Genomic DNA, 25,180 nt, shown 5'->3' with positions numbered 1-25,180 from the left:
GAACTTTCTTTCACATGCTTTGAGAGATAATAGGGAGCAGAAGCCATAAGGGATCAGGGAATAGGAAGATTCTGAAAAGGAAATTAAATGTAATTTGCAGAGGATGTAGACTGGACCTTCCAGAAACTGTGCTCTGCCTGCTTAGAACCTTGAAACATTTTCATTGAGAATAGTTAGGAGATCACTTGAGCACTTGGAAAATTATATACACGTCAGCTAAAGACAGACTTGATACCATCATTTTCCAGTTTGGAGGTCTGAATTCTATTTCTACCTTTGATTTCAGGTGTGAGTGGCAAATCAGTTTCTTCATTCCTTCATTCATTTGGCTGCCATCCACCACTGTGTTATTTGGCCTTGCTCTGAACTGCACATGTAGTTTACTGTAGTTTCTTTATAGTCCTGTGTACTGGCTCTGATTTCAGGCAGCTCTGTATATTGCTTTATCAATGATGGTATCTTTGTGAAATGCAGTGTTTCCTTCTAAGGGACTTTTAAAGTGTTTTAATTGTCTTTTTTGTCTTGTTTCTATATTAAGGTGGCAGTAGGGTAGAAATAACTTTTCCTTGCCTCTGATTGGTTTATTGCTTTGAGAGAAAGGGGCATAGACTATGGTGATGGGGTGATGACAGGCCATGTGCAATCAATACTTACCTAATGATCCCTTTTGTAGCTTGTTAGCAAGAACAAACACAGAAAACTCAAGAAAGATATTCCCCCTAATAGAAGAGTATTTGTATTGGTGGTTCAGTATTAAAAAAAAAATCTTTCTTTTTTGGGAGGTCTGTCTTTGAAAATACCTGAAACAATGAGAAATATTTAAAGGGTTACTGTGTAAGCAGCAAAGGAAGGAGCTGTGAGTAGGAAGCACAGCTGGATTTTGTCTGGTCCATTAGTCCGCAGTTGGATTTTGTGTCCAAATCCATCATATTTACTTCTGCATTGAAATTCAGCAAATCATTAGCAACTTTCCCCTTCAATCTACTCTTTCTTGATTGAAAAGTCAAGTTCCTGGTAGAAATAATGATATCTTAATTCTACCTCTTGGACCTTTCTGTGTTTTCTGATGGTGGGGCTTGCTAGAAAGGGGCAAACCAGTCCCAAGTGCAAATTATAGCAAACAAAAGGCTGAGGTAACTCAGCCTAACTTGTAATGGGCTCCTAGGAGTCATTATGCTGGTGAGGCTTGACAGAAAACAGTTTGTTTGGGCTTGGTTCTCATTACAACTGCTTTCAGTTTGAAGATGTGGGAACTGGGGTGATTCTTGGCTGCTTATGTTGAGTCTCTGGTGAGCTGTGTCTGCTACTTTCCATCTTCTGTGCCTATTTGGTTATTCAGTTTCCACAAGTGTTAGGCAGCTGGACGAGAACCTATTTTCTGCAAAGTCATAGTTTTGCATGTTTTCTGTGTGCTGGAAGTGGAGTGTTCATCTGTAAAATGAAGAGCCAGAGATACAACCAGGCTTGTCCATGTATAGGTGAATCCTTACTTAAGAAAATATTTGTCAGTTGAGCTCGTTTGGATTAGCAATAGTTTTCAAGTCTCTGAGCTCTTAGAGCCTTGTAAGAGGTTGTAGATTTGTTGTTTGTATTAGCAGTAATTACATGTTTTCTTTCACTATTTGCTTTTTCAGACTTCTCAGTTCCCTAGCAGTGCTGGGATTTCAATTTGTCATCCCACAGCCTTCAATTGAACACAGAAAGGTAAGCAATAGAAATATTTGTATTTTGTATACTTAAAGGTAAGTGTGAAAAAATGTCAGCAAAATGCATAAACCAATGCAATCTAAATAAAGTTCTGGGACTAATGTGGCCTTTGTTTTCTGTGGGTTTTTTTGTTAGTGTTTTTAAAATATGAATAAATTGTATGGGGTGCTGTAGATCACAAGTATGTCCTTCTTAGCTTACTCAAATGTTGGAGCCTTTTAATCATGTAAGACAGAGGGGAAGAAGAGTTCATGTCAGTTAGAGCAGCACTCGAGTGATTAGCAGAAGTATGCAGTTGCTTCTCTTAGAGAGAGAGATGTCTGGAACAGAAGTTGAACCCAAACCATACTCTGTTGCTAGATTTAAATTGCTAGAGATCAGAGCCAGAAATTGCTGAACTTGACTTACTGTTGTGCTCTTGTGAACACTTCACACATCATAGATATTACCATGCCTGCACACCTTCCATCCAGCTCAGCAGTAGTGAGGTTTTTATGCTGCAAAAACCTGCTCTGCAGGAAAGTGGTGGGCAATTTGGAGAGAAGCAGAGTGCTAAAAAGAAAGCATTTTTAAAAGAAGATAAAGGCAAATTTGCAGAGGTTTTTTTTTGTTATTGTTGTTGGTTTTTAATTAATGTGCATATGCCACTGTCTTTAGAGTGAACATTTATTTGGACAGTAGCTCCATAGGTAAGGACAACAAACTTAAAGCTGTTCAATAGTCACATCCTGCAGAACACAGCTGTCCTGTTCAACTCCTTGTGCAGTCTGATTGTAAAACAAGTTAAATGAGATTAGTAATGATGCAGTCTGAAACTGGCATGGTCCAGTCTGTAGTAGTTCTCAAGCTGCTCCAGTGCTCTATTCTAAACCTGAGTGCAACATTGTGTTTGTCCCTATTTTAGATCTCTTCTATTGTCTTGTGCAATTGAGATGGTCATGCTGCTGCTCTGTTACAGTATTCTAATTAGACATTCTTTTGTAATATTCAGAGTGGAGACATGCTTCAATCCAGCTTCCAAATGGTAAAAGGGAAAAAAAAATCTACTAACCAAAATAGAGTAAGTCAGAGAAACAATTGCTTCATTTTGTGAAGCTCTGGAACTAATTTTGATAAGATCAGATTCTTTGTTTTCAGTTGAATGAGAAATACCACGGGGCTGGAGTGTCTTTTGTATTAGTTAAAGGGACTGAAGGCATGGCACTAAGGGGCATGGTAACCACCTTGAAGCTGTTCTTTTTACCAAGAACAAGAGAAGCAAGAATTTCCTAGTGATGACCTCTCATACAGACTCCAAGGCTGTCTGTCAGCTCTTACACTTTGGGTGAGGATTCTATTCATGCCAAACAGTTCAGACTAGAAGTATTTCTTAAACTTCTCAGAAGTCTTCTAACTCACCTATCAGATTCAGAGAAGTGAGGCTGTTAGTAGCTCTGAAGGCCAGGTAAGGCATATTCCTGAGTGTGAGTTCTCACCTTGGTAGCTCTGGAAGTTGTTCCCATTCTTTTTCTGCAGTAGCCTGGATATATTTGCTGGCATCCCCAGGCAATAGCTCCTGTGTATTTCTGCACAGGTCTCCCTGCTGTTTGGCAAAGTTCCTTCTATGTGAGAGGAGATTGGGTTTTGTGGGAAGAAAGGGAGAGGAGTACAGAAGGATCTGAGAAGAAATATTAATAATATAGTAAATAACAAAATTGGTTATAGAATCATAGAATAGTTTGGTTTGTAATGGAACTTTAAAGGTCATCCAGTTGACCCCCCCCCTACAGTGAGCAGGGACATTCTCAACTACATAGGTTGTTCAGAGCCCTGTCCAGCCTGACCTTGAATGATTCCAGGGATGGGGTTTCAACCATTTGTCTAGGCAACCTACGCCAGTTTTCCACCACCTTCACTGTAAAATTTTTCTTCCTTATATCTAGTCTAAATCTATCTTAATTTAAAACCATCACTCCTTGTCCTCTTGCAAGAGATCCTGCTAAAATGTTTGTCCCCATCTTTTTTATATATATAAGCTCTCTTTAAATACTGGAAGGTTGCAATGAAGTCTCCTCAGAGCCTTCTCTTCTCCAGGCTGAACAACCCCAACTCTCTTACCCCGTTTTCATAGGAGAGGTGCTCTACTCCTATGATTATCTTCATGACCCTTCTCTGGACCTGATCCAACAGGCACATGTCTTTGCTGGGGGCTCCAGAGATTGACTCAGGTGAGGTTTCACCAGATCAGAGTAGAGGAGCAGAATCCCCTCCTGCAACTTCCTATCTGTGCCGCTGTTGATGCAGCCAAGGATATCATTGGCTTTTGGGGCTGTGAATACGTTTCTGGCTTGTGTCCAGCTTTTCATCTGTCAGTATCCCCAAGTCCTTCTCCACAGGGCTGCTCTCAGTCACAGCCCCCAGCCTGTATTGATACTGAGGGTTGCCCTGACTCAGGTGCAGGACCTTGCACTTGACCTTTTTGCTCCTCATGAAGTTCACAAAGGCCCACTTCTTGATCTGACCCACATCCTTTAGGATGGCATCCCATCTCTCTGGCATGCTAACTGCACCACTCAGCTTGATGTCATCTGCCAACTTGCTGAGGGTATACTCAGTTTTAATTTTTTTCACATTCACAGCTTGTTCTGGGACTCTTCTGCATTCAGGAGCTCCCCTGCCCAATCCCTGGAGCACTATTGCATTTCAGTTGCCCTTTATTTGTTAAGCTTGGCTATGAAAGTAAAAATGGTTTGAAATCTAGGTAGTAAGAGAATACTCTTTTTTGTTAATATTTGACTGGTCAATGTTTTTCTGCATTTTAGGTTTCATTAAAATCTTGGAAGCTTGTCTATCAAAGTCATAATGGACAAATGCAGAGTTTCTAATTTCAGAAATATCCAGCTACCTGAAATCTGACTATGACAGTATTTTTAAGATTCACCTAGTAAACTGTATGAATGTGATCCTACATCTTAAGTTATAATATAACAGTGAATGACAATGTTTCTTCATTTCCATTCTTCAATTTATGCTCCTACACCTCATAAAAGTCACTGTTCTGTTAACTGAAAAGGATACAGCTACCTAACACATCTGAACACACAGCAGATTAAAATGTGAAGCACAAAGCAAGTCTATCATATCCTTGAAACACTAGTGGAAATTTGAGTTAGACAAAGTAATTAAATCTAAGCTTGGCTTTTGGCCAAGACACAAAGGCTAATGCCTAATACTTCTAAGGATTTCCATGGGACATCTACCAGAGCTGGTCACCACCTTGCTTTTGCATGTCCTGAGAAGCTGAAGCCTGGAATGGAAGGCTGTACTCTTCCTTGCAGTCCAGGTATGGTGAAGCTCTTGCCTTAAGGTTAACAGTGACTGAGATCTATAACTTGTCAGGACTTGCTGAGCTGGAACTCAGCTCTTGCTAACAGGCCTGCTTACAGAGTTACGGTGGTTCTGTCCTGCTGGGCTGTGTACACTAAACTGAATTTTATTAGAGAAGCTTAGTCATCACATCTGCTGTTGCAGTCATTGAAACTGCTAAAATAGAGCCTTTCTTGCTAATGATGTTGCTATTCTAATTAAAATGATCTTTAGGAAATGAGAGGTGATTTAGTTCATGCCAAGAGTTTCTTTAAAATTAGCCTTGTAATGCAACAGAATACTTAGAACAACATTGGAAAGAATTTTCCTGCTATCTCTGAGTTGTTAACTAATTCTCTGTCCTTGGTGTTGTGGATTAAAATAGTTAGAAAATAAAATTCTTCTGCATGGTGGAAGGAGTCAGAATAAGGATATGTATTTTTTTTTTAAATGCAAATAGAGTATTTGAAAAATCAAAGCTGGTGGTTTTGTTATTTTTAGCCTCCTTAAACATGGGAGTCCAATTTATTTATTTTAACTGTAAAAAATGCTGATTTCTTTAAGCTTGGAGCATGAGTGGCTTAAAACTTGTTCTGTGTTTCTCTGGAAAAAATGAAGAGGTCTTTGTTCCAGTTGGATTCCAGAGCAGGTGAATTTACAAGGTCATAGATCATCTTTTCATCTTCCTTCAGAGCAGAATTGCCTGCCTGTTCTGTTCCAGGATTTTGGTCAGTGGTGATAAAGATGAGAAGCATTTTGGATTCACAGATGAGTTTCTTCTGTTAGGAAATGTTGCTTTCTGACAGCCTATCCTCTCTGCTTCAAGAGTGGATGACTCACTGAGAGAACATGAGAGGTGTTATGTCAATTACTGAATAAATAAAATCTATGTTTCCATCACATGTGGATCCCAAAGAATTTTTCTAAGTGTGGAAATATGATAGAATGGCAACAGCTTTGTCACAGCTGAAGATGGCTGACCTGGAAAAGTAGTACAAGCTGAGTAACACAGGTCACAGATGGTAGTCAGTGATGATGAATTAGTTTAATAAAGAAGCCTAATTTGTGATATAGGGATGCTTATAATTTTTACCTTAATGTAAGTGAGAAACAATCCTATTGCAGATAAGGAGTGACTATATAGAACTGCAAGAAGTGAGGTCAGGAGCAAGCCGTCTGTTTACTTGGAAGTACTTAATGATCACACACAAAAAGAGTCAAAAAAACCCCTCTGCCTTAAAATACAAGCATCACAAAGCACAGTGGAGGTGGTCTTGGTGTGAAAAATCTTCAAGCTCTGTTGGCACAAAAACTTCTGAACTTTTTTTTCAGAGCTGTTTACTTTTTAGGCTATTTAAATAATGTTAAACTTCCTTCAGATGTGGTCAAAGTTGGTTGAAGGGGGCAGTTAAGTTTTCCAGGCATTGTAACTCCCTTCAGTGATTTGTGAATACAAAGGTCTTCTATTTCCAGACTTGTTAGCCTTTAATCTTCCCAGGCACAGATGTTCAGAGTTTTTATACAGTGAACGGAAAGTGGAATAATTTAAGCTGGTAGTATTTACACTTACCCTGTACTGTAAAATTCAAACCATTTACTACCTCTTTGATTAAAGGCTTCCAAAATGCACTGAAGGATTAAAATAGCAGAACAGAACATACTAGCCAGGCAGACATGTACACATTGTGTCATGATGTTTTGTTTGGCTTCTGCTCCTTTTTTCTTACAGCTTTCAGTGATCTGGGAAGTTGTTATCTGCAATTTTTAGGGCTTATCAGTAGTATTTATTTATTTATTTAAAATCAAACCAGCAGTGTTCTACATGTTTCTTGTAAGAGGGGTAAAAAATGTGATTGTTGCAAATGAAAATCTATAAAATGGATTATAAAGGCTTTTTCTGTTTGGAAGTTGTCGTGGTTATATAGGTGTAGTGGTTCCTTTATTGGAAATCAGTTCAATTAACGCTGGAGGAATATGTACAGTATCACAGTATCACTAAGGTTGGAAGAGACCTCAAAGATCATTGAGTCCAACCTGTCACCACAGACCTCATGACTAGACCATGGCACCAAGTGCCACATCCAATCCCCTCTTGAACCCCTCCAGGGACGGTGACTCCACCACCTCCCTGGACAGCCCATTCCAATGACTAATGTCTCTCTCGGTGAAGAACTTTCTCCTCACCTCGAGCCTAAACTTCCCCTGGTGCAGCTTGAGACTGTTCTGGTGCTGGTTGCTAGAGAGAAGAGACTAACCCCTTCCTGGCTACAACCACCTTTCAGGTAGTTGTAGAGGGCAATGAAGTCACCCCTAAGCCTCCTCTTTTCCAGGCTAAACAATCCCAGCTCCCTCAGCCTCTCCTCATAGGGCTTGTGCTCAAGGCCTCTCCCCAGCCTTGTTGCCCTTCTCTGGACATGTTCAAGTGTCTCAATGTCCTTCTTAAACTGAGGGGTCCAGAACTGGACACAGTACTGAAGGTGTGGCCTATCCAATGCAGAGTACAGGGTCACAAGGATTTCCCTGCTCCTGCTGGCCACACTATTCCTAATGCAGGCCAGGATGCTATTGGCCTTCTTGGCCACCTGGGCGAGGCTGGTAAAAGAATGAAACCAATTCCATAGATTTGTTTACAATGCATGCAGGGAAATATGATAATGTTACACTTGAACAGGCTCTAAAACTAAACTATACCTCAGTTTGTTCAAAATGTAGCATCCTTTTCTTTGAACTGTAGTTCAGTTCTGGTTTCTGAGAGTCCATAATTTTCTGTGAGTTCTGTTTTAGTACTTTTGAAATTATAGGAGCACAAAGACTACCTCTTGCATTGTGGGACTGATCAATGATATAACAAGAATGTTCATCAGGAATACTATGTTCATCTCATCCCAAGTATGAAATATGCATTTTTAGTAATAACAGTATTCTACTGGCTTTTTGGATCCAGAAAAAAAGAATTACTGGGTAATATGTTAGAAATTAAATCTATGAAATACAACATTATTGTTTCTAAACAGAAATCAAATCAGAAATGCCTAATTTAGATATCTCCAGGTTTAAAACTAGCTTTTGTCTTGTATCCCTTATCAGTTTTGAATTTGGACTGCTATAACATACTCGGTATCTGTAAGACATAATACCATTGGCTGTGGTTATAGATGCTTACTTAATTATGTAGCTGATTAAAAGGTATATACTATCACCAAGCATTATGATCATTATTACTATGGATGTCCATCATTAATTCATACTTAGAATACTGTATGCAGCATTGTACACCCATATCAAAATGTAGGAGTGGAAAAGGTGCTGAGAACCAGGAGACTCCAAACTCTGGCTGTTTTCTCTACAAAAAGAGACAGAATAGATTAGGGCTGCTGCATTTTAGAGAGAGATCCTGGAATTTGATTGTCATAAGACGTATCAAATCAGACACATGGTATGGTGAAGGTGAATAGGAAATGATCATTGTTCATTTATCATGAAAAAATTTGGGACACAAGGTGAAATTGTCAGGCTGCAGGTTTAACTAGAGGAAAAGGAAGCACTTATTCAGTGTAAAAAGTACCATCTTTTGGAAGCCAAGATTAGAAATGTGCTAGAAAAGGGATGAGTTGTATCAATGGAGATTAAGTCTGGTAGTGAGTATGAATAACAACTTGGCTATGGTGATTAGCTGAAGGAGGTCCTAAAATTGCTGATTAACTGGAAGCAGAGGGTCAGTGGATGACTCTGAAGGTATCCTAATTCTTATACGCTTCTCTAAACCTTTGCTTCTTCCAGACAGTCAGAAGCATAATACTGGGTTAAGGGGGCCTCTGATTTATCTACATATTTTTCTACTTTCGCAACAGCTAATTTGTATGTAAGCTAAATAGGATGAAATGCCCTACAGTATTTGAAATCTGTGTTTGTCAGTGCATTGTCAGTCATTGTCTTCATGCACAACACGTTGCATTTGAAATATTTGTGGCTTTCAGTTCAAGTGAAATTTCCTCTTCAGGGACATTCTTGCATAGTATAGTGTCGACAACTGCAGCTGTAATCTTGAGATGCAGATCTTATTTCTAAATTCTGACAGAGGTGGTACTAGAAATATGCATTGTGTTTCAATAGTTTGTCCACCCCTGGTTGTTTTTTGCTGGAACTTTTTGTTTGGGATCAGAGTGACTGCTGAATTATATGAATTGAGGAGATTGGACGTGGCACTTGGTGCCATGGTCTAGTCATGGGGTCTGTGTTGATAGGTTGGACTCGATGATCCTCGAGGTCCTTTCCAACCTAAGTTATACTGTGATACTGTGAATTAAAGACATGCAATCTATGTCAGTCTATTGGTAGTATGTTTAATTCAGTAAGATCTAAGGTCGTAACATAGTAAAAGTGAGGAAAAACCCAATGCTTGGGGTGAGTGTAATGCTACAGGAATGACAACTATTGCAGTGGTTTTATGGAGCACGTCTGTCTAAAAGCTACCAAACTTGTTTAAAATTCTATAGAGTAAATTTCTGAAATGCTGAATTTTGGAAGTAATCAAGTAAAGAAGGTGAAGTTAGAGACTTTTTTATTTGAATTTAATTTTTTTTCCCCAGGACATGAAAAATGAGTATTATGTAATGTTTTGTAGGCAGAACAAAACAACTGCCTCCTTATCATTTAAGTCCATGGGAGTTGTGCACAGTTTGTTGAAGAGAAGATTTTTGGTGATGTGTTTTAAATGGTATTTCTGACCTTTATTAAAAGTTAACTGAAGGACACAAATGAGCTAACTGTTGCAAAGACCTAGGGCAAAGAAAGGAAAACAGTGGAATTAGGAATTTGTTTCCTTGTCTGCCATGTGGAAAAAACAACTTCCTCTTGCGTGTTAGCTTCTACTGTCTTAATAAGTTTATCAGCTTGCTCTGTTTAATGTTCAGAACCAGTGAGTCAAATCACAAGTATTACAGATCTTGTACAACAAACATTTATAAAAAAAAACCAACCCCAAACCCAAAGAAACAGGAAGGACCCCCCCCCCCCAAACTTCAAGAACAACAGAATTCCCAGTATGTTTTAGACAGATAAAACACAAAACTGAAATTGCATTGTTCCATAGACTGCCTGCCTGCAGTGGTGGTTTCATTAAGATTTTGTAGAATTCTCTGAAGCAGGCCTTGGGGCTAGTGTTGATGTTTTTCCCCTTACATTATTTCTAAAGAAATGGTCCCAAAATTGAGAAGTAGAGCTTCTAGCAGGTGCTGATTAAATCAGATAATTTGTACTTCTTTTCTGAAGGTTTAGTCTTTATATGCTATTTATACACTGACCTCACATATTTATTCCTTACACAAGTAACAAAACCCACAACACTACAACAACAGAACAAAAAAAAACACAACAAAAAATCTCAAACCCAGCCAACAAAACAAATTCAAACCTCAACAAACTATTTTAGAAATTTGAAAAAGACAACTATCAGGAGAAAACCTGAAGGTGATGCAGCTCCTCTTTACAAAACCAGCAAACTAACAAAATGCAAGGCAACGGTGAGAAAAGAACAGGAAGGGATGCAGAGTGCTAGCATATAAATGCAGAAGAGTGACCCTGTAGCTCCCCTTCACTTGCTGTTGGAAAGGTGACAAATTTCAAGATATTTGGTGCATGACAGTCATTATGAAGAAAATTTCTGAGGTAAAGAGTCTTTGATATCAGTGTTCCAGAAACTGCAAGCACTTGCACACCTGAAAGCTTGTCTTATTTTCTTTAGAGTTGTTTACTGCTATACCCGGTGCAAACCTTGTTTTGCAAACTAACTGAAAAATGTATCCAACAGAAAGAGCTAGAATTATGGAGTGAAATTAAGGGGAAAAAATACATTGTATTTGTAGGGAAAAGTATTTGGTTGGCAATTAAATTGCAGAAAATGGAATTATTTTTGAGGGTTCATTCATAATTAGAATTAATATTCCTAGGTCACCTATAGAAGGAAGCAACTATGAACTATGGGAAGGCAGATTAAATGGGTTAGCTGATCTCTCTTTTGCAGGCTGTGATTCCATTAAAGAAATTACTTTCTTGGCAAGGAAAATTTAGTATGTATTTCACTTGTTCCCCTGTGCAGACTCAGACTCTTCCCTTTAGCTGTTTAATGAGTGATTTTTTGAATGGAGAGGAGGAGGGGCATACTGTCAGGAATCTCTGAATATATGATGTTCCTTAGATGCTCTGGGATACTTCAGCTGTCTCCTGTAGCTACCTGTCATTTCTTGGCTATATCCTGGGGCTATGATGGAACTCATTACTGGCTACAAAGTAACTTGGAATTCAGAGGACAGAATGATGGGAAGTGACCTCTGAGTCCTGTAGCTCAGCTTCTCTTCCCTGGGGAAGGATCAGTTATACCTTAGCTGTTTCTTGCAGAGGTTGGGGACAGGCCTCTGGTGCCAGGATCTCCTCAGGCAATCCATTCCCGTGCTAAATAGTACCAAGTAATTTGTATCACATCTGATTAAATTTACATCCACTATTATTTCTGTGTTAGCTATGTAGATATGGAGAACAGTTTGCTGCAAAGAGAAAACCATCAGCTCGTTGTATGTGTTTATGTAAACAGTTCATTAGACAGTATTGCCCCTTGTGTTTTCCATTCATTAATCTAAGCAGTTTCAGTTTATTCTGTCTTTCATCCTAGGCTTCACTGAGTAGATTATGGCATTAATCACATGGCATCTTCTCTAAAGATTTATTTGTAGCCCCCACCTTTCACAAAGTAAGAAAACAGAGACCTTAATTAAAAATAAAAGTGCATAACTTGAATTTTTTTACTGAAAATTACCATCTCAGAATGTTGTCATGACTGAGTAGTATTGATGTATTTGTTCATCAGTATAAGATTTTGTTACTGTTTCTTTGTGGTTAGTTTTATTACATTCTTACTTAACTTTTTTGTGTGCTATGTCTAGAACTCCCTTACAGTGAGGATTAAGGAGTGTGAAATTACTTTACATTGCCTTCAGTCATTTGAAGTATCATTTTATCTGAAACAATTCTTGCTGCAATGAAATTTGGCTGCCAGAAAGTTCTCTCTGCAACAGGTCAACACTTGTGACTATTATATCAGTTTCTATTTCTGCATAGTGAAGTATTTATTATATTAGTGTTGAGTTGCTCACTGAAAAGTGAAAAATTTTAGTTGTTGCTTGGCTGAGTGTCTTTGACTTTTAAAACAATAGTGTACTGAACAATGACAAAAAGTGTGTAGCCCAGACAAGTGAAGCCCAATTTGACTGATAAAAAAGGGTGTTTAGTTTTGTAGTAAGTGAATTTTATGGAGAACCAGGGTCAGACCACAAGAGTGTCTCTGTGTGTAACTGTTACTGTTTTGTATTTGTGTTACAGCTGCATTATTGTGTAGTGTAAGTATGAGCAGTGCATATTCACTTAAAAAATCATAAACTGAAAACCAGCTTTAGTTGTCAAACTGTGAGCCAGTGGTTTTCCATTATTGGATATGAAAGCAAATGTAGCAGCCAGAAACCAAGATCTTGTTGCACGTTCTTAGTAATTTTGACGTTGTGCCGCATTAGATTGTACAGGCTATTGCATTTGTAAGGCCTTTGGCACATGGGGTACCAACAGGAAAAAGACATTAAATACAGAGACATCTGCTTCTGTTTTCAAATAACACTGAAGAAATTAGTAACACATCACACTAATGCAGATGCTTTTTATTAGTCACAAGTTGTAATTAAATGCATTTTTTCCTGTGTTTAGTGATGAAAGCAACCTCAGAGGGGCAAAATATTTTAGATTATGCAGACCACAACTGAGTATTACACAGCAGCGCCACAAACCTTCTGCTGGCTTGGCTTTTCATATTGTAATGGTGTATTCAACCCCTGCTTGCAAACCACATTCCATCAAAGCCTACCATGTTTATAGCTAGCTGATCAGTAATGTATGTACACTGGCTTAGATGGTTTGTGGCTCAGTTAGTGACTCTGCAAGTTATCTATGACTAGAGGCAAAGTGTGTAGATGTTAATCTTTTGCTTTTGTGCAATAATGTTTGAGGCAAAATTCTTAATGCAAGCTATGTGTTTAGAAGGTCATCCTTTGAAGAGGGGAGAAGTGACACACAGATAGACAAGGCTCTTTCCAAAGCTATTTTGAGATAGCAACACACTTGAATAGGTCTGGAGAGGTATGGCAAGCATTTGTTTGTGGACAGTGCCTTTTTTGTCTCCTAATTGAATTGATATGTGTGTGTTCTTGTTGGTACAAAGGTTATTCAGAATATAAATAAACTATTAAAGGATGCTCATTTAAAAGAATGTTCTGTATATTAATAATTGTGAGAATCAGACACTGGAAGCCTGCTTTGAAAACTTGTGATTCGGCCAGCTGGCCAAGAGAAGTAACAGGAAGACTGTGCATTTGACAAAATTGATCTAATTTCTGTGTGAGAAAGTTGAGCAGTCTGTCCAGTGCATAACACTGACTATATCTAGCACCAGGAAAGGGTCCACAGTGAGATGGAGATGGGTGTTTGTAACTTCTAGGCTGTGCTGATACCTTGCCAACCATAAGGTTGGGATTTAAATATTTGGCCACGGCTTGAGGGGTTAACTCTCCCTACAGTAACAATCCCTACCCTTCCTAATCCTTCCTAGCTTCTTTCAAGAGGAACTGTCTCTCTCATAGAGTTTCTTCTTTGTTTTGCTTTCCATGTGCTGCTGAATGTGAGTATGGGCTAAGTAGTGCTGAACACTCAAGACCAAAAATTTGCCCTGTCTTTATTGAATTTGGTGAGGATTTCAGTGACTGCAGGATTGGGCAGGTCATCTTGAATAGCACCTTTCCTTGAAGCATTAGTATGAAGGGTGGGGGGGAAAATGGTAATGTAAGAATTAAATATACTGGCACAATAGGGAGCTGTTTGTTGGGACTTGCTCTGTCATTTAGTTTCTCTTGTGAATGGTGTCAAAAAATGTATTAGTGCCCTACTCATATTACAGTGTGGCTTCGTGTTCCTAAAGTCAATCTTTTGTGCCTACAGGTTCCTCAGAGGATAGAAGACCAAAGGGATGCATCTGAGGATAAGGGTTCAGGAATCCCAGGCATGTGGGGAAGTTGGGGCCCGTGGTCTGCCTGCTCTCGGAGCTGCAGTGGGGGTGTGATGGAGCAAACACGGCCTTGTCTTCCAGCCTATTACCGTGAGAGGAGCTACCGCAGGCCTGGGCGACAGTACCTGGCCTCTGAGAGAGCTCCTGCTCGTCAGAATTCGCACCACCACGAGGACTCGCTGGCTGCCTATCCAGGCCATGTCATTTCTGCCATCCGTACATCTGTGCCCCTTCACAGGAATGAAGAGCAGCTTTGGCCTGGCCCTTGGGCCTCGGCTTTTTCAGAAGGCCACAATAACAGCCATCTGAGCAGAGCAGCACTGAGAGGCAGCAGGCATTCACAGTCCCAGAGGCAGAATCCCAAGCCAGAAAAGAGGTATGTGTCTATGCACACACTTTATTCTTGCTATGAATGATGTATCTTAAGGAAGACATTTGAAGATTAATACTTAGGTTCTTTAAGATAAAGAGTGAGTTCACAATGGTGTCCATCCTGTGTGGAAGGCTGCCCTCCCTGTTGACTGCTTATGTGGTAAAATCCAAGGACAGATGTAATTATTCTACAGTTGTGACAGGCAGAATATTTTATTTCTCTTTAAGATTTATTTTACGATTTTTGGAGATATTTTTCCTTATCTGCTGCACTCTCATTTGATGTTTCCATCTTCACCATAATACTGAAAATCAGAACAATTAACACCTCTAGAATTGGATTGTTAACTTCAGTAGCCATTCTGATGGTAATTGGTTGAAACAAAGATTCATCAAACAATTTTTATAGAGAATGGCCACTGTCCACTTTTTTGTACTCAGAACTCTACATTTATTTTGTATTTTTCAGACAGTTTCTCTTTATCTGCTTTTTGTTTTCTCTTTGGATATTTTGTTTTCTACCACCTCTTAGCAAAATTTCCTGATTGATGACACTACAAAAATTGGTTATTTAATACATAGAATATTTTAAACATCATATATATTTACATACATTTCATAATATTAGCTGTTCAGTCTTTAAAGTGGGGTGGAACTTTGCTGTTACAGATAACTCCAATTATTTCTCCAATCTCTGAAGAGCGCTTTTTCCTCTCTTGTTAGCTATCAGTCCATCGTAAGTTTTTACATATGTATGAGAAGATAATAGATGTTTCCAGTTTGGAAACTGAGGAAAACTGTCATGGAAATCCCTTGGGAAAATAATTTGAACTTCTGAAACTTCTATACAGTCTGTCCTCAGAGTTATGTATCCCAGCAGTTCTCTGGTTCTTTCCCTCCTAACCCTCCACTGGGAGATGTATGGAGAACTTTTTTTGGGTAGTTAACAAAGAAACCAAAGCAAACTGAACAAAAAAAGAAACCCAAAGCCAAAGCCCCAAACCCCTTCTTCCTGTCATCTGCTTCCCCAAGATTCTTAGGTGAAGCAGTCAGCTGTAATTCTTTTTTTAGGGATATCTTGCTGATCCAAACAAAACCAGAATGTTACGTTGAGGTAGTATTACAGCCTGACTGGAATTGGACAGTAGCACTCCCTGTGCCTCAGCCCCTGCAATGAACTGTCTCGGTCTAAAAGAATACTTGAAAATAGAGATTAACATGTTCACCTCTTGTTTGTCTCAGGGAAGCATAAATTTCAAAAAGCAGGACCAGCTGTTCGGATGTTGATCTTCCTAGATGTTGGCCATTTCCTTTAGTCACTGCTTTGACCTTCTTTCAAATAGATGTGAATAGATAGCCTAGAGCTATTAAGTTTAGTATGGCTCTGACGATTTTAGAAAAACCCAGAGAATGCCAGAGGCAAGATTTTTATCAGTGTTAACATGACTGCATTGAGACAAAAGTAGTATTTTCTAGTTTTTGTCTTTTCCTACTTCAGTCATTTAATACAATGCACCTCTGTTCTCAGCTGTGCAGCGTAACAGATACAGGTTGTAGTACATAGCTGTGTTATTACTAGGATTGGAAGCCTGGCCTTCAACCGTCATTGAAACTCTGCTCCAGCCCCTTGGCAGCCTCAGCCTCCAAGGGAAATCCCAGCTGGCCTGGCCTCTGCAGTGGACCTGCTGCCAGGCTGCTGGCACAGCTGGATTTCCATCCCCACAGGCTCTCCCTTGCTGCTGTGGTGGCCTCTTCAGGCCAGGGCAGCCTGGAGCAGTTTGAAACAACCACTGCAGTCATGGCTGGAACATAAGAGGACGGTGAGCACAAACTAATGTTAACTGTGTGTAGAAGCAAAGCTATGTTATTTCCTAATAAATGCCTCACCACTGAAATATTAAAATGATCATAATGTCTGTTGTGCCTCTACTTTCTTGTATGATGGAGGCCTTTGCTTTTGAAAATTCTTGTGCTTTCCTAAGCACAGTGCAAATTTCTGTACCACAGCTGATTTTACACACACACACACAGACAGACACTGCCCCTTGGCAAAAGACTGGATTCAAGGTCAGCATTTTAATCTTATTTGCGTAATAAGTTATTTCCATCATGTTAGGAAGGTCCCTGGTGGCTTTAAAGCCCGTTGTATTGCATAACTTTCAGATTCTTTGGTGGTGACTATGAAAACCGAATGAGAACAAAAAATGCTATTGGAAAATGGAACTATTAGAATGGCAAACCTGATAGTTTTCATTAATCAACAAAATCTAGAGTGCAAACCTAGAAAGATTACTGGTCTTATCTGAGTTCCTCTAGACATGATTTTTATACTGCAGAACACTGGTCACTAAATGGGTGATACTGGAAATTAAAGTTAAAAAAATAAACCATGTGTGTTTTCACAGTAATGTACAGTCAGTGGAAACTTTTTTGGCTGTTCCCATTTACTGTAATTTTTGCAGACTGTGGTAAAACAACAATAGATGAATGGACATTTGTGTCTGAGATAAGCTCAAGCGAGGTGAGATCAAATTGGATGGTTTCTGAGACAAGTATGTTATGACAGCAACAGCAGTCCTTTGAAGCAGTCCTTTGATAGGTTTGTATCATTTAGCAACAAGTGGAAAAGTTCTCTGCTTGCTTCCAGGCAGCTGACAAAGAAATCTTCTGTTTCTTTAGTAAAATTCGAAGTATAATTTATATAGTGTAAGTTTTGACATGCCATGCCAGTGAAGAGGATATTCACTTCAGCTTCTAAAAGTTAGTTCACACATCACTCAGTTAGGCCTTACAAGATAAGGCTGCCCATGGAGCTCAGGGAGAGAGTGATGGAGTTACCTACAATTAGAAGCCAAATTTAGGTGGACATTTTATCATAGTGCTATAAATATAGTTCTTGCATAATCGAAATGTGTTAGGAAATGATAATCAGTCACTGGAATGAGGATGGAAACACAAACAGAGAGATGATGGTTTGCTGGGTTGTCTGCTGGAAAAGAAGGGAAGTTCATTTCAGCTTTAAAGAATTGAGTTTTCATTAGCACAGCCTTGTTTTTTATTTCACCTAGATAAAATGCATGGTGCATACCATACCATAAAAATAAAGAAGAATGAGAAGATAGAAAAAAATGCCAGAACACCTAAACATCTTTACAGAGAGGCACATAAGGAAAAGCAGTAAAGGCATGCCAAAGGATATACCATGATTTAAGAGAGAAAAAATATCTTGATAGGATATATCATTCATGAACTAGGTTTTAGTCATTCTTTAAGGTTTCATTTTGATGGTATTTTTGATGGTAGAGAAGAAAAAACTTCCATTTTACCTAGATATGCTGAATTAGGATGCTTACAGCTGCCACCTCTGCTTTCTCTGCAAGTGGACTTCAATGGTGGAGCAGCAAAACTTCTGTGTTCACTTCTATAAGCATAACACATAGTTTGGATGTGGTTCTTAGGTGTAGAAAGACAAAATTACATTTGTCACCAGAATAATGAAATAAGTAAAGCAGGCTTGTCTGAATAGTGCACATTAAAAGCAGTATCTTAATAAGGAAAGGGTTTCCATGTAGTGCTTTTTGTATTTAGAAGTGGAATGAGAGGAAAGATTTGCATTGAGGAAATAATCCAAAAATCATCAACTACTCACATGGCTACAGCTCTGTGGTCTAGTCCACTGACAGCAGCTGACATGGAAGTCTGCTGTGCTGCTTTGTATCCTGGATAGGGTCAATTTGCATTTCTTGGCTTCTGAGCAATGGAAAGGAAGAGTATATCAGTTAATGTTAAAACAGAATTTCTTTTCTGAAAGTAGTTCTTTTGCCCTCCTCACAGATGAATTGACCAGGGAAAAGCTTATCACTCAGTTGGCAGGTCCACAACTGACCTTTAAAGGGACAATTCAGTTGTTATTTCCTTAACCAATTTAAGCATCATTAGTCACATGTTCTGATGTAATTTTTGTGACCTGTTCTAGTCAGTTCCAGTTTGTAGAGGTGGACAAACGTGTGACTGATGGACTTTAATGTTCAAGAAGGCATTGTTTTCTCAAGTTATGAGGATTCATAGTTATTGGCATGAGTGTTCGCTTAATACTTAGAATGAAACCTAGCTCAAGTACTTAGCCATTGCTCCTTTCACCATTTCTCTAATGGAATGAGAATATGATAGATTTTACATCAAATCTAATATTATGATTATAAAAGCTTATTTGGGGTTTGTATGTGTGCAGGAGGAAGACAGAAGGAGAAGGAGCTGATCATTTTTTGAGGATAAATTTTCCAGAAAAATCTAAGAGCAGCAGTAGCTGCTTTGTGGCACTTAGGAGGATTTAAAGCCATATGAGTCAGATGTTTGTTTTCCTTCAGAATAAAATTCCAAACAGGTTCTAATAGCAATAAAGATCATGTGAGCTATTTCCTGGCAAAATTAATAGCTAGCTGGGGTGGGTTTGGCCTCAGGTTGACATTGTGCTGTCTCACCTCTCATCTGCTTATTAATCCCTCTGATATGCTCTTGGTCTCACTTATTATAACCTAATTGTATCAATTTTTATTACACTCCTGTGACTGTGGTTTGAATGGTATCACCAAAAATAAAAACATTAACATGATACTATAATCGCAAGCCACCCGAGAAGCTTTCTTAATCTTACTGCTGAACATTTCAATCCTTCCTGAAGTGTGTTGACTGAAGGAGGAGAGGGGAAGTGACAACACTGCTAGCAGTCAGTCATATATGAAACAGGGCATTTTATCAGTAAGTTATTGCCCAGTGAGTAAGGGGCAGAAACACAACAAAGCTGCCATCGCAGTCATAATGTGTCTCAGTAGAGTTATGGGATTGCTTGCATTGAATTTCTGCGGGTTTACCTGCAGGTTTGCATTATTCAATTAGACCTTAAAGATGATGCTAAGGGGAACAACTTGTAGACTTGTAATTAAATTTCTTGAGATTAGAGGTGTTACCCAAGTCATAGAAAAAGATAACTGTATTATTTAGATTTGAATTCTGAAATCCTCCATCAGTGTTGGAAGTGACATGAATGAGGATACATAGCACTTGCTGGGAGTTCAGCAAAAGCTGGGATAGCAATTTATTTTACTGGGTGTATTGCAGTGGTGCTAGACTGAGGTATTAGTGGTGATCGCTGAGAATGGAAAGTTTCATTTAAGATCATCCACATGTATTTCTCTTATGTTAATCCAATTAATTAAACCTGTTCTCAAGAGGCAATTTACTTTGTGACTTTATTCATTAATTTTACTCTGTCAGAAAAATTGCCTTACCTCCTCCCCACCTCCCATGGTATAGAAATGAGAGAAGAATCACCTTTTCCATTTTTCCACAGAAGATACACTTTTCAGGTACAGTTGGTCACTCTGTGTCTTCTAGCCATTGACATTTTAAGGTCAGCTATGCTGACAATAGTTTTAATACTCATATGCACGTATGATAGATGTGAAGTACCGAATCTCTGCAAACTGTGGTGTGGTTACCAAAGTTACCAGAAGCATAAACCAAACTAGTTAGTTCCACCATTTTAGTTACTTTCTGAATGAAAAACAATAAAACAAAGCCAGTGCCTACACTGATTTAATTGTGACAGGTCTTGCTGATGAAGTGTTAATAATATGCTGCAATGTGGCAAAACAAGTCTGGGATCATGGCTCTGCTTTTCAATGTGTGATACTTTCAGAAAGAGTGGTTTAACTCTTGTGACCAAACATTTGACAAAGATAACTGCTCACTGCTGTAAGGCTGTTTTCTAGGTCAGTGAGCAGATAGGCATACATTTCATAATATAAAACAGAGTCAGGGGGCTCTCCTCTTTCATTCATGTTTAAGTGATTTTCTCCAGATTGATTTAGAGCTGGTGAAAAGTGAGTACGTGGAATGCAAAGCTGAACAGGCCTGTGGTACAGTACTGTGAGGTGATACAGAGAGGCTTTTGACGTGATTCAACCAGTGTGTGGAGAGCTCTTCCTTTGGGGCAGATGGAAATATATTTCTGGAACCAGTAAATCGTTCATTGTTGATAAAAGTTAATCTTGTGAAAGAATCTATTGAATTGCTGTGAGGTATAAAGTTGATAGCAGTTATGACCAGGCTAAGACAGTTTATTTTGTGACTTAAGAAAAGGAGAACAAAAACATGCGGAGTGAACAGTCTTTTTAAAGTAAACCTTGTTAGCTGTGTGCCTAAGAATATAAAACATTCAAGATAATTAAAAGCAGTAGGAGGGCTGTCAAGTAAATAATTGAATAGGCCAGTTATGGTTCTGAATTATGGGGGAAGTGCTAGGGATTAAAAATGTATATCTGAAATTATTTTAAGGCTATTACTTTAGATGTAATTAAAATAATGAAGTACATTAAAAAGAATATACCCATACCGATCCTATGCACAGAAACTTGCATAATTAGGTCTTGTTTTTACCATTTCAAGTGTTGTGTCTGTAAAGACTTCTTTGTCTCTACATTTTTTTTTATCAATTACATTGTAATTATTAGAGGATTCTGTCTATAACTTCATTTCTGAAAGGAATAGCTAGTGAGTCACTTCTGGTTCTTCAGAAACACAGTCAAGGCAACTCTATTAAATACTTGAGCTGTGCGTAAATGGGTAGTGTCCTTTAGGGGCTGTAAATTACAGTAATGTAATGTTGCTAAGTAGGTATTTTGCTGTGATCTAAAATATAACTAAAAGCTGCAATAGAAAAGCACAAACCAATATAATTTAGGAGACATTTTGCAGTGGTACATAATGTGGAATATTGTTTGGGAAATAAAGCTATATATCATTGCTGTGCTCTTCTGTCTTTTCTCCCACTCTCACACATAGAACCTCTGTTCATGATGACAGATCACTATTCAGTTCAGCTTCTGTAAGTGCTACCTGGGGATTGATTGCTGTGTTGATAGGGAAAAAATGCAGCCAGCAACACTTTGGAGATTAGATTATAGGCAACTGCTTAATTCCCAAGTGAGAAGAATATATAAGAACCTGAAGAATGAATGCTTGAGGCCTGGGCACCCAGAGCAGCATCAGGCTACATGTAAAATTAGACCAGACTCACTGGTGAGGTGAGTTTCCTTAGCATATTAGAAGACTTCTCTGCTAATTCCAGGACAGGTTTCCTGATAAAGCAAGCCTCTGAAGATTTTGGAGAAAAAAGCTTCAATTTTGACCAAATTCTCAACACAGTTATAGGCTGAGCACTGATTTCCCATCTATCCAAATGCTCTGCGACAAGATTCAGTTTTCTTTCATTGCAGTGGTTGTTGTGGCTGGGCATCCAGGGAAGAAGACTCTCTTTCTTTGCTTGAGGAATAACTTCTCCCAAGATACAAGAGAAAATTTTGGAAAAAACAATCCCAAAGCCTGCAATTCTTGTGCAGTTTTTACTCTTCATCTCTGGTGACACTGGTGGCTGAAGGCTGCCAGCTTCCCAGAACATTGCATTACTCCTTGAGAAACACAGTGAAAAGCTGTGAGCTGAAAATGAGGGAAATAGGTAGCTTTCTTTGGGTTCATTCTAAGAAAACATTCCAAGAGTAGGACAAAATGTTTTCCAGGGTGTCATAGCTGACAGGTTTGGTACTGTTCAACTTCGAAGTCTTAAATTTACAAGAGATGAAGTATTTAGATACTAGGAGATAAGCTAAATGAAATGCTCCAAGGTTCATATGAAATATATTCTTTATTCTTTCTGACATCATTAAAGAAAGAAAATGAGTTGTGCTTCAGCTGGCAGCAAGCCAGGGAACCTCCATTAAGAGAGCAGTGGGAGAAACGTTAGGAGAAAGGAAGTGATGAAAAAAAGTTAAAAATTAAGGATATTGGCTTTGTGAAGGACACTTAAGAGAACAGATGGAGGCCCAGGAAATCTGTAATCTTACTTGTGTAATTTAAAGATGCTGCATATCCTTGGTTCAAAGAAGATTCCTTTTCGGTATAAACAACCAGCCTACCAGCTCTGAAGGTACTTGGTGAACCTCAAGAACACTTGAGGTTCAAAGCATTGTTCTTAGCTAGACTCTCTGAGGCAGTGATAATGCTTTTATTTGCTGACCAGCGCACACGTGTGCTTATGGCTAAAATTAGAAAAAGGTACTGGCATAAAACTCCTTTTGGTCCCTCAAAATGTGCTTTGCAGGGCCAGTTTCACTCTTCAAAACTGACTTATCCCCAGCATGAGGGAAATTGTTAATAATTAGACCAATAAGAATACTAACTAATAATAATTCTTTTAAAATGATTGCTACAATCCTTACACTAATGGAACAAAACCTGATTTTCATACTTGTCTGGGCAAATGTATTTTTGAATTCAATAATATGTTTAGGTTGGCTGAAGTTTAAAAGGACCCATCATTTTTGTTATCAAAGTGCTAAACAGATTTGTCTGAACAATCAGGGAGGTGTGTGTGTTTATGATAATTATGCCCAAAGAAAGAAGATGGCTAGATCTGCACTACACAGCTGTTAGGCCTCTACTTGAGATGAACACAATAGATTAGAGATGTCTACAGGCTATGGTCTGACATGAAACACTTAATGCAGGTAGTTGCTTTTCAACATGTATTTTTCTGTTAAGCAGTAATTTGCCTTAGATGATAAGTCTCTTCTTGGTGGCATTTTTCCTAAATACAGCCATTTTAGGAATTGTGCTGTTGGGAGTAATATGGCCCTCTGTTCAGCTGCCAGACTCTTTTAATTATTATTACTCATTTACTCATACTGGGAGACCAAGGACTTGTAAAGACAGAATCTAACCCCTTGTTGGAACAGCTTTGTCAGAGTTGTCTAAAACTCAGATCTTGCTTAATTTGGATTTTCAGAGTTTATCTGAAAGCTGTTGACTGTGGTTCATAACACTCAACTCCACTCCTGTAGTAATGTATACACAACAACTTATACAAATGCTGGGTTATGAAGGACAGCTCTGTTGGTTTGTGTATGTGAGTCTAATGCTGCAAAATCTCACTTTAGTTTAGGTCTGGCTAACGAGGCTTATGAGTGTGCTGTGTGAGTCTACCCATGAGGCTTATGAGTGTGCTGGTACTCGCTAATTCTCTTTTCCTCTTTTATCCATTATATTAAATGAGAGTGCATCCAAACTCCAATGTGGGTCATAGTGTGCATTAAAAGGTGAAAAAAAAGGTAGGAGCTTCCAGGCTGTGCTACAGCAAGAAGTGTTTTCTGTGGCTCATAATGAATATAGGTAATCATAATGGCAGGTAATAAAAAGTCCTGCTGGCAACTGAAAACTCTCAAAAAACCATCAGATTTTGACCTTCTTCCATTTCTTACCAGCAGCTCAAAGCTGGGTTGATTTTATCATAAAGCAGTGTCAGTAAGCTTAGTTTAATTCTGAGTATTAACTTAATAGCAGATTTTGTCTGATTTTCCTCCCCCTTTTATTTCTCTGATTCTTTCTTTCCCCATTGTTTTCTTACTCTTTATGGACCTACATAACGTTCCCTCCCTCACTGCTGCAAGACATCATAAATTCTGCCTGATACTTCCCAAGAATTATACAAGTTAATTACCACTAAGCTATTTTTACAAGTTCTTTTATTATATTGCAACAAACTGCATTCCTAATTTATAAGCATGTTGCCAAGTGTGATTGAAAGATGCTTTAAGGCAAAACAGTATTCACAATAGTTTCAGCCCATGCAGTATTGGTTTAAATAAATGAGTGAACACCAATAAAGATATTAAGAATTGGAGGTTGTGTGTTACTCTTTGTTTCCAGAAGTCTTTATGTCAAAGGTTTCCTTTTCAGAGGAAGTGTGTTCTCATGAAAGTTCTAGGTCATAATTTTCACACAGCCTGAGCAAACTGAAACTTGTATTCAGTGGTATACAATGATGTCTTGGCTTATTCTGGCCCTAACTGTCATGGAGGGAGAAGCTAAGAGGAGAACTCACCCTTGATGAACCTTGATGCAGTCACAGGCACTTGTTCTGGAAATGAAAGCAAATAGAAATAATTCCTCATTTCTTCACCAGGAGGGCTCTAGCAACATCTCCAAGTTACAGTGTAGGAAAAGAAGCCAGATGAGACAGGACCTGGTTTTGATTTCGCTTAGGGAAGTTGTATGTTTGTTGTTGTGATCACCTGTTTTACACAAAAAAGGTCTGGCTTCCCTTGGAAACAAGTTTTTCTTCTTTTAGCAAAGAATTTCCTGAGATTCCTGCAGCTTGTGGACACTTGCAGTCTTCAACCATGAGTCTTCCAGAAACTAGTTATTCAGTGTTTAAGACTACTGTATGCCTGTTTGGTAGTTTTTTCCAGGATGAAGAGTTTTCATGTCATCATTTCTTGCATGTCCATCAGTTATTTTTAGTTCCAACTGACAACCCTGAGATGGAGATCAGTCTCTGTTTTTTGACCTTTTGCATGATCTCTCCTAGCTTGTCAGGCAGCAGTTCTTCCAGGTGGGTCTGGAAAAGTCTAATGATTGTTGCTGTGAAGGATGGTAACATTCAGAAGGCCAGGACAGAGGCATATTGCTCAGTTACTATCAGCTTTCTCCTTCTGTTGCAAAATGCAAGCAACCTGTCTGTAGATTAAATTCAAAAGGCTAACATCAGTGGACCTGTCACCCTCTATCCACCTTTGCGAACACCACCCATGCAGCCTGTGC

At 38.8% G+C, this 25,180-nt stretch overlaps 1 protein-coding gene across 1 annotated transcript in view; it reads left to right on the top strand.

Moving 5' to 3' along the window:
- The window catches only part of THSD4 (thrombospondin type 1 domain containing 4), a 255,995-nt gene that overhangs the window by 20,763 nt on the left and 210,052 nt on the right, over window positions 1-25,180 (top strand). Inside the window, exons 3-4 of the mRNA XM_068143956.1 lie at window positions 1,635-1,704; window positions 14,086-14,528. Of these exons, the coding sequence (XP_068000057.1) occupies window positions 1,635-1,704; window positions 14,086-14,528 (513 nt within the window). The remainder of the gene's footprint in view (window positions 1-1,634; window positions 1,705-14,085; window positions 14,529-25,180) is intronic.

This window comes from Melanerpes formicivorus, unplaced genomic scaffold (genome assembly GCF_026170545.1).
Source record: "Melanerpes formicivorus ecotype bairdi unplaced genomic scaffold, bMelFor1.0.p_v2 SCAF_10, whole genome shotgun sequence".
NCBI classification, from domain to species: domain Eukaryota; kingdom Metazoa; phylum Chordata; class Aves; order Piciformes; family Picidae; genus Melanerpes; species Melanerpes formicivorus.
The sequence above is the reverse complement of the archived record's forward strand: the minus strand, read 5'-3'. Positions and strand labels throughout refer to the sequence as shown.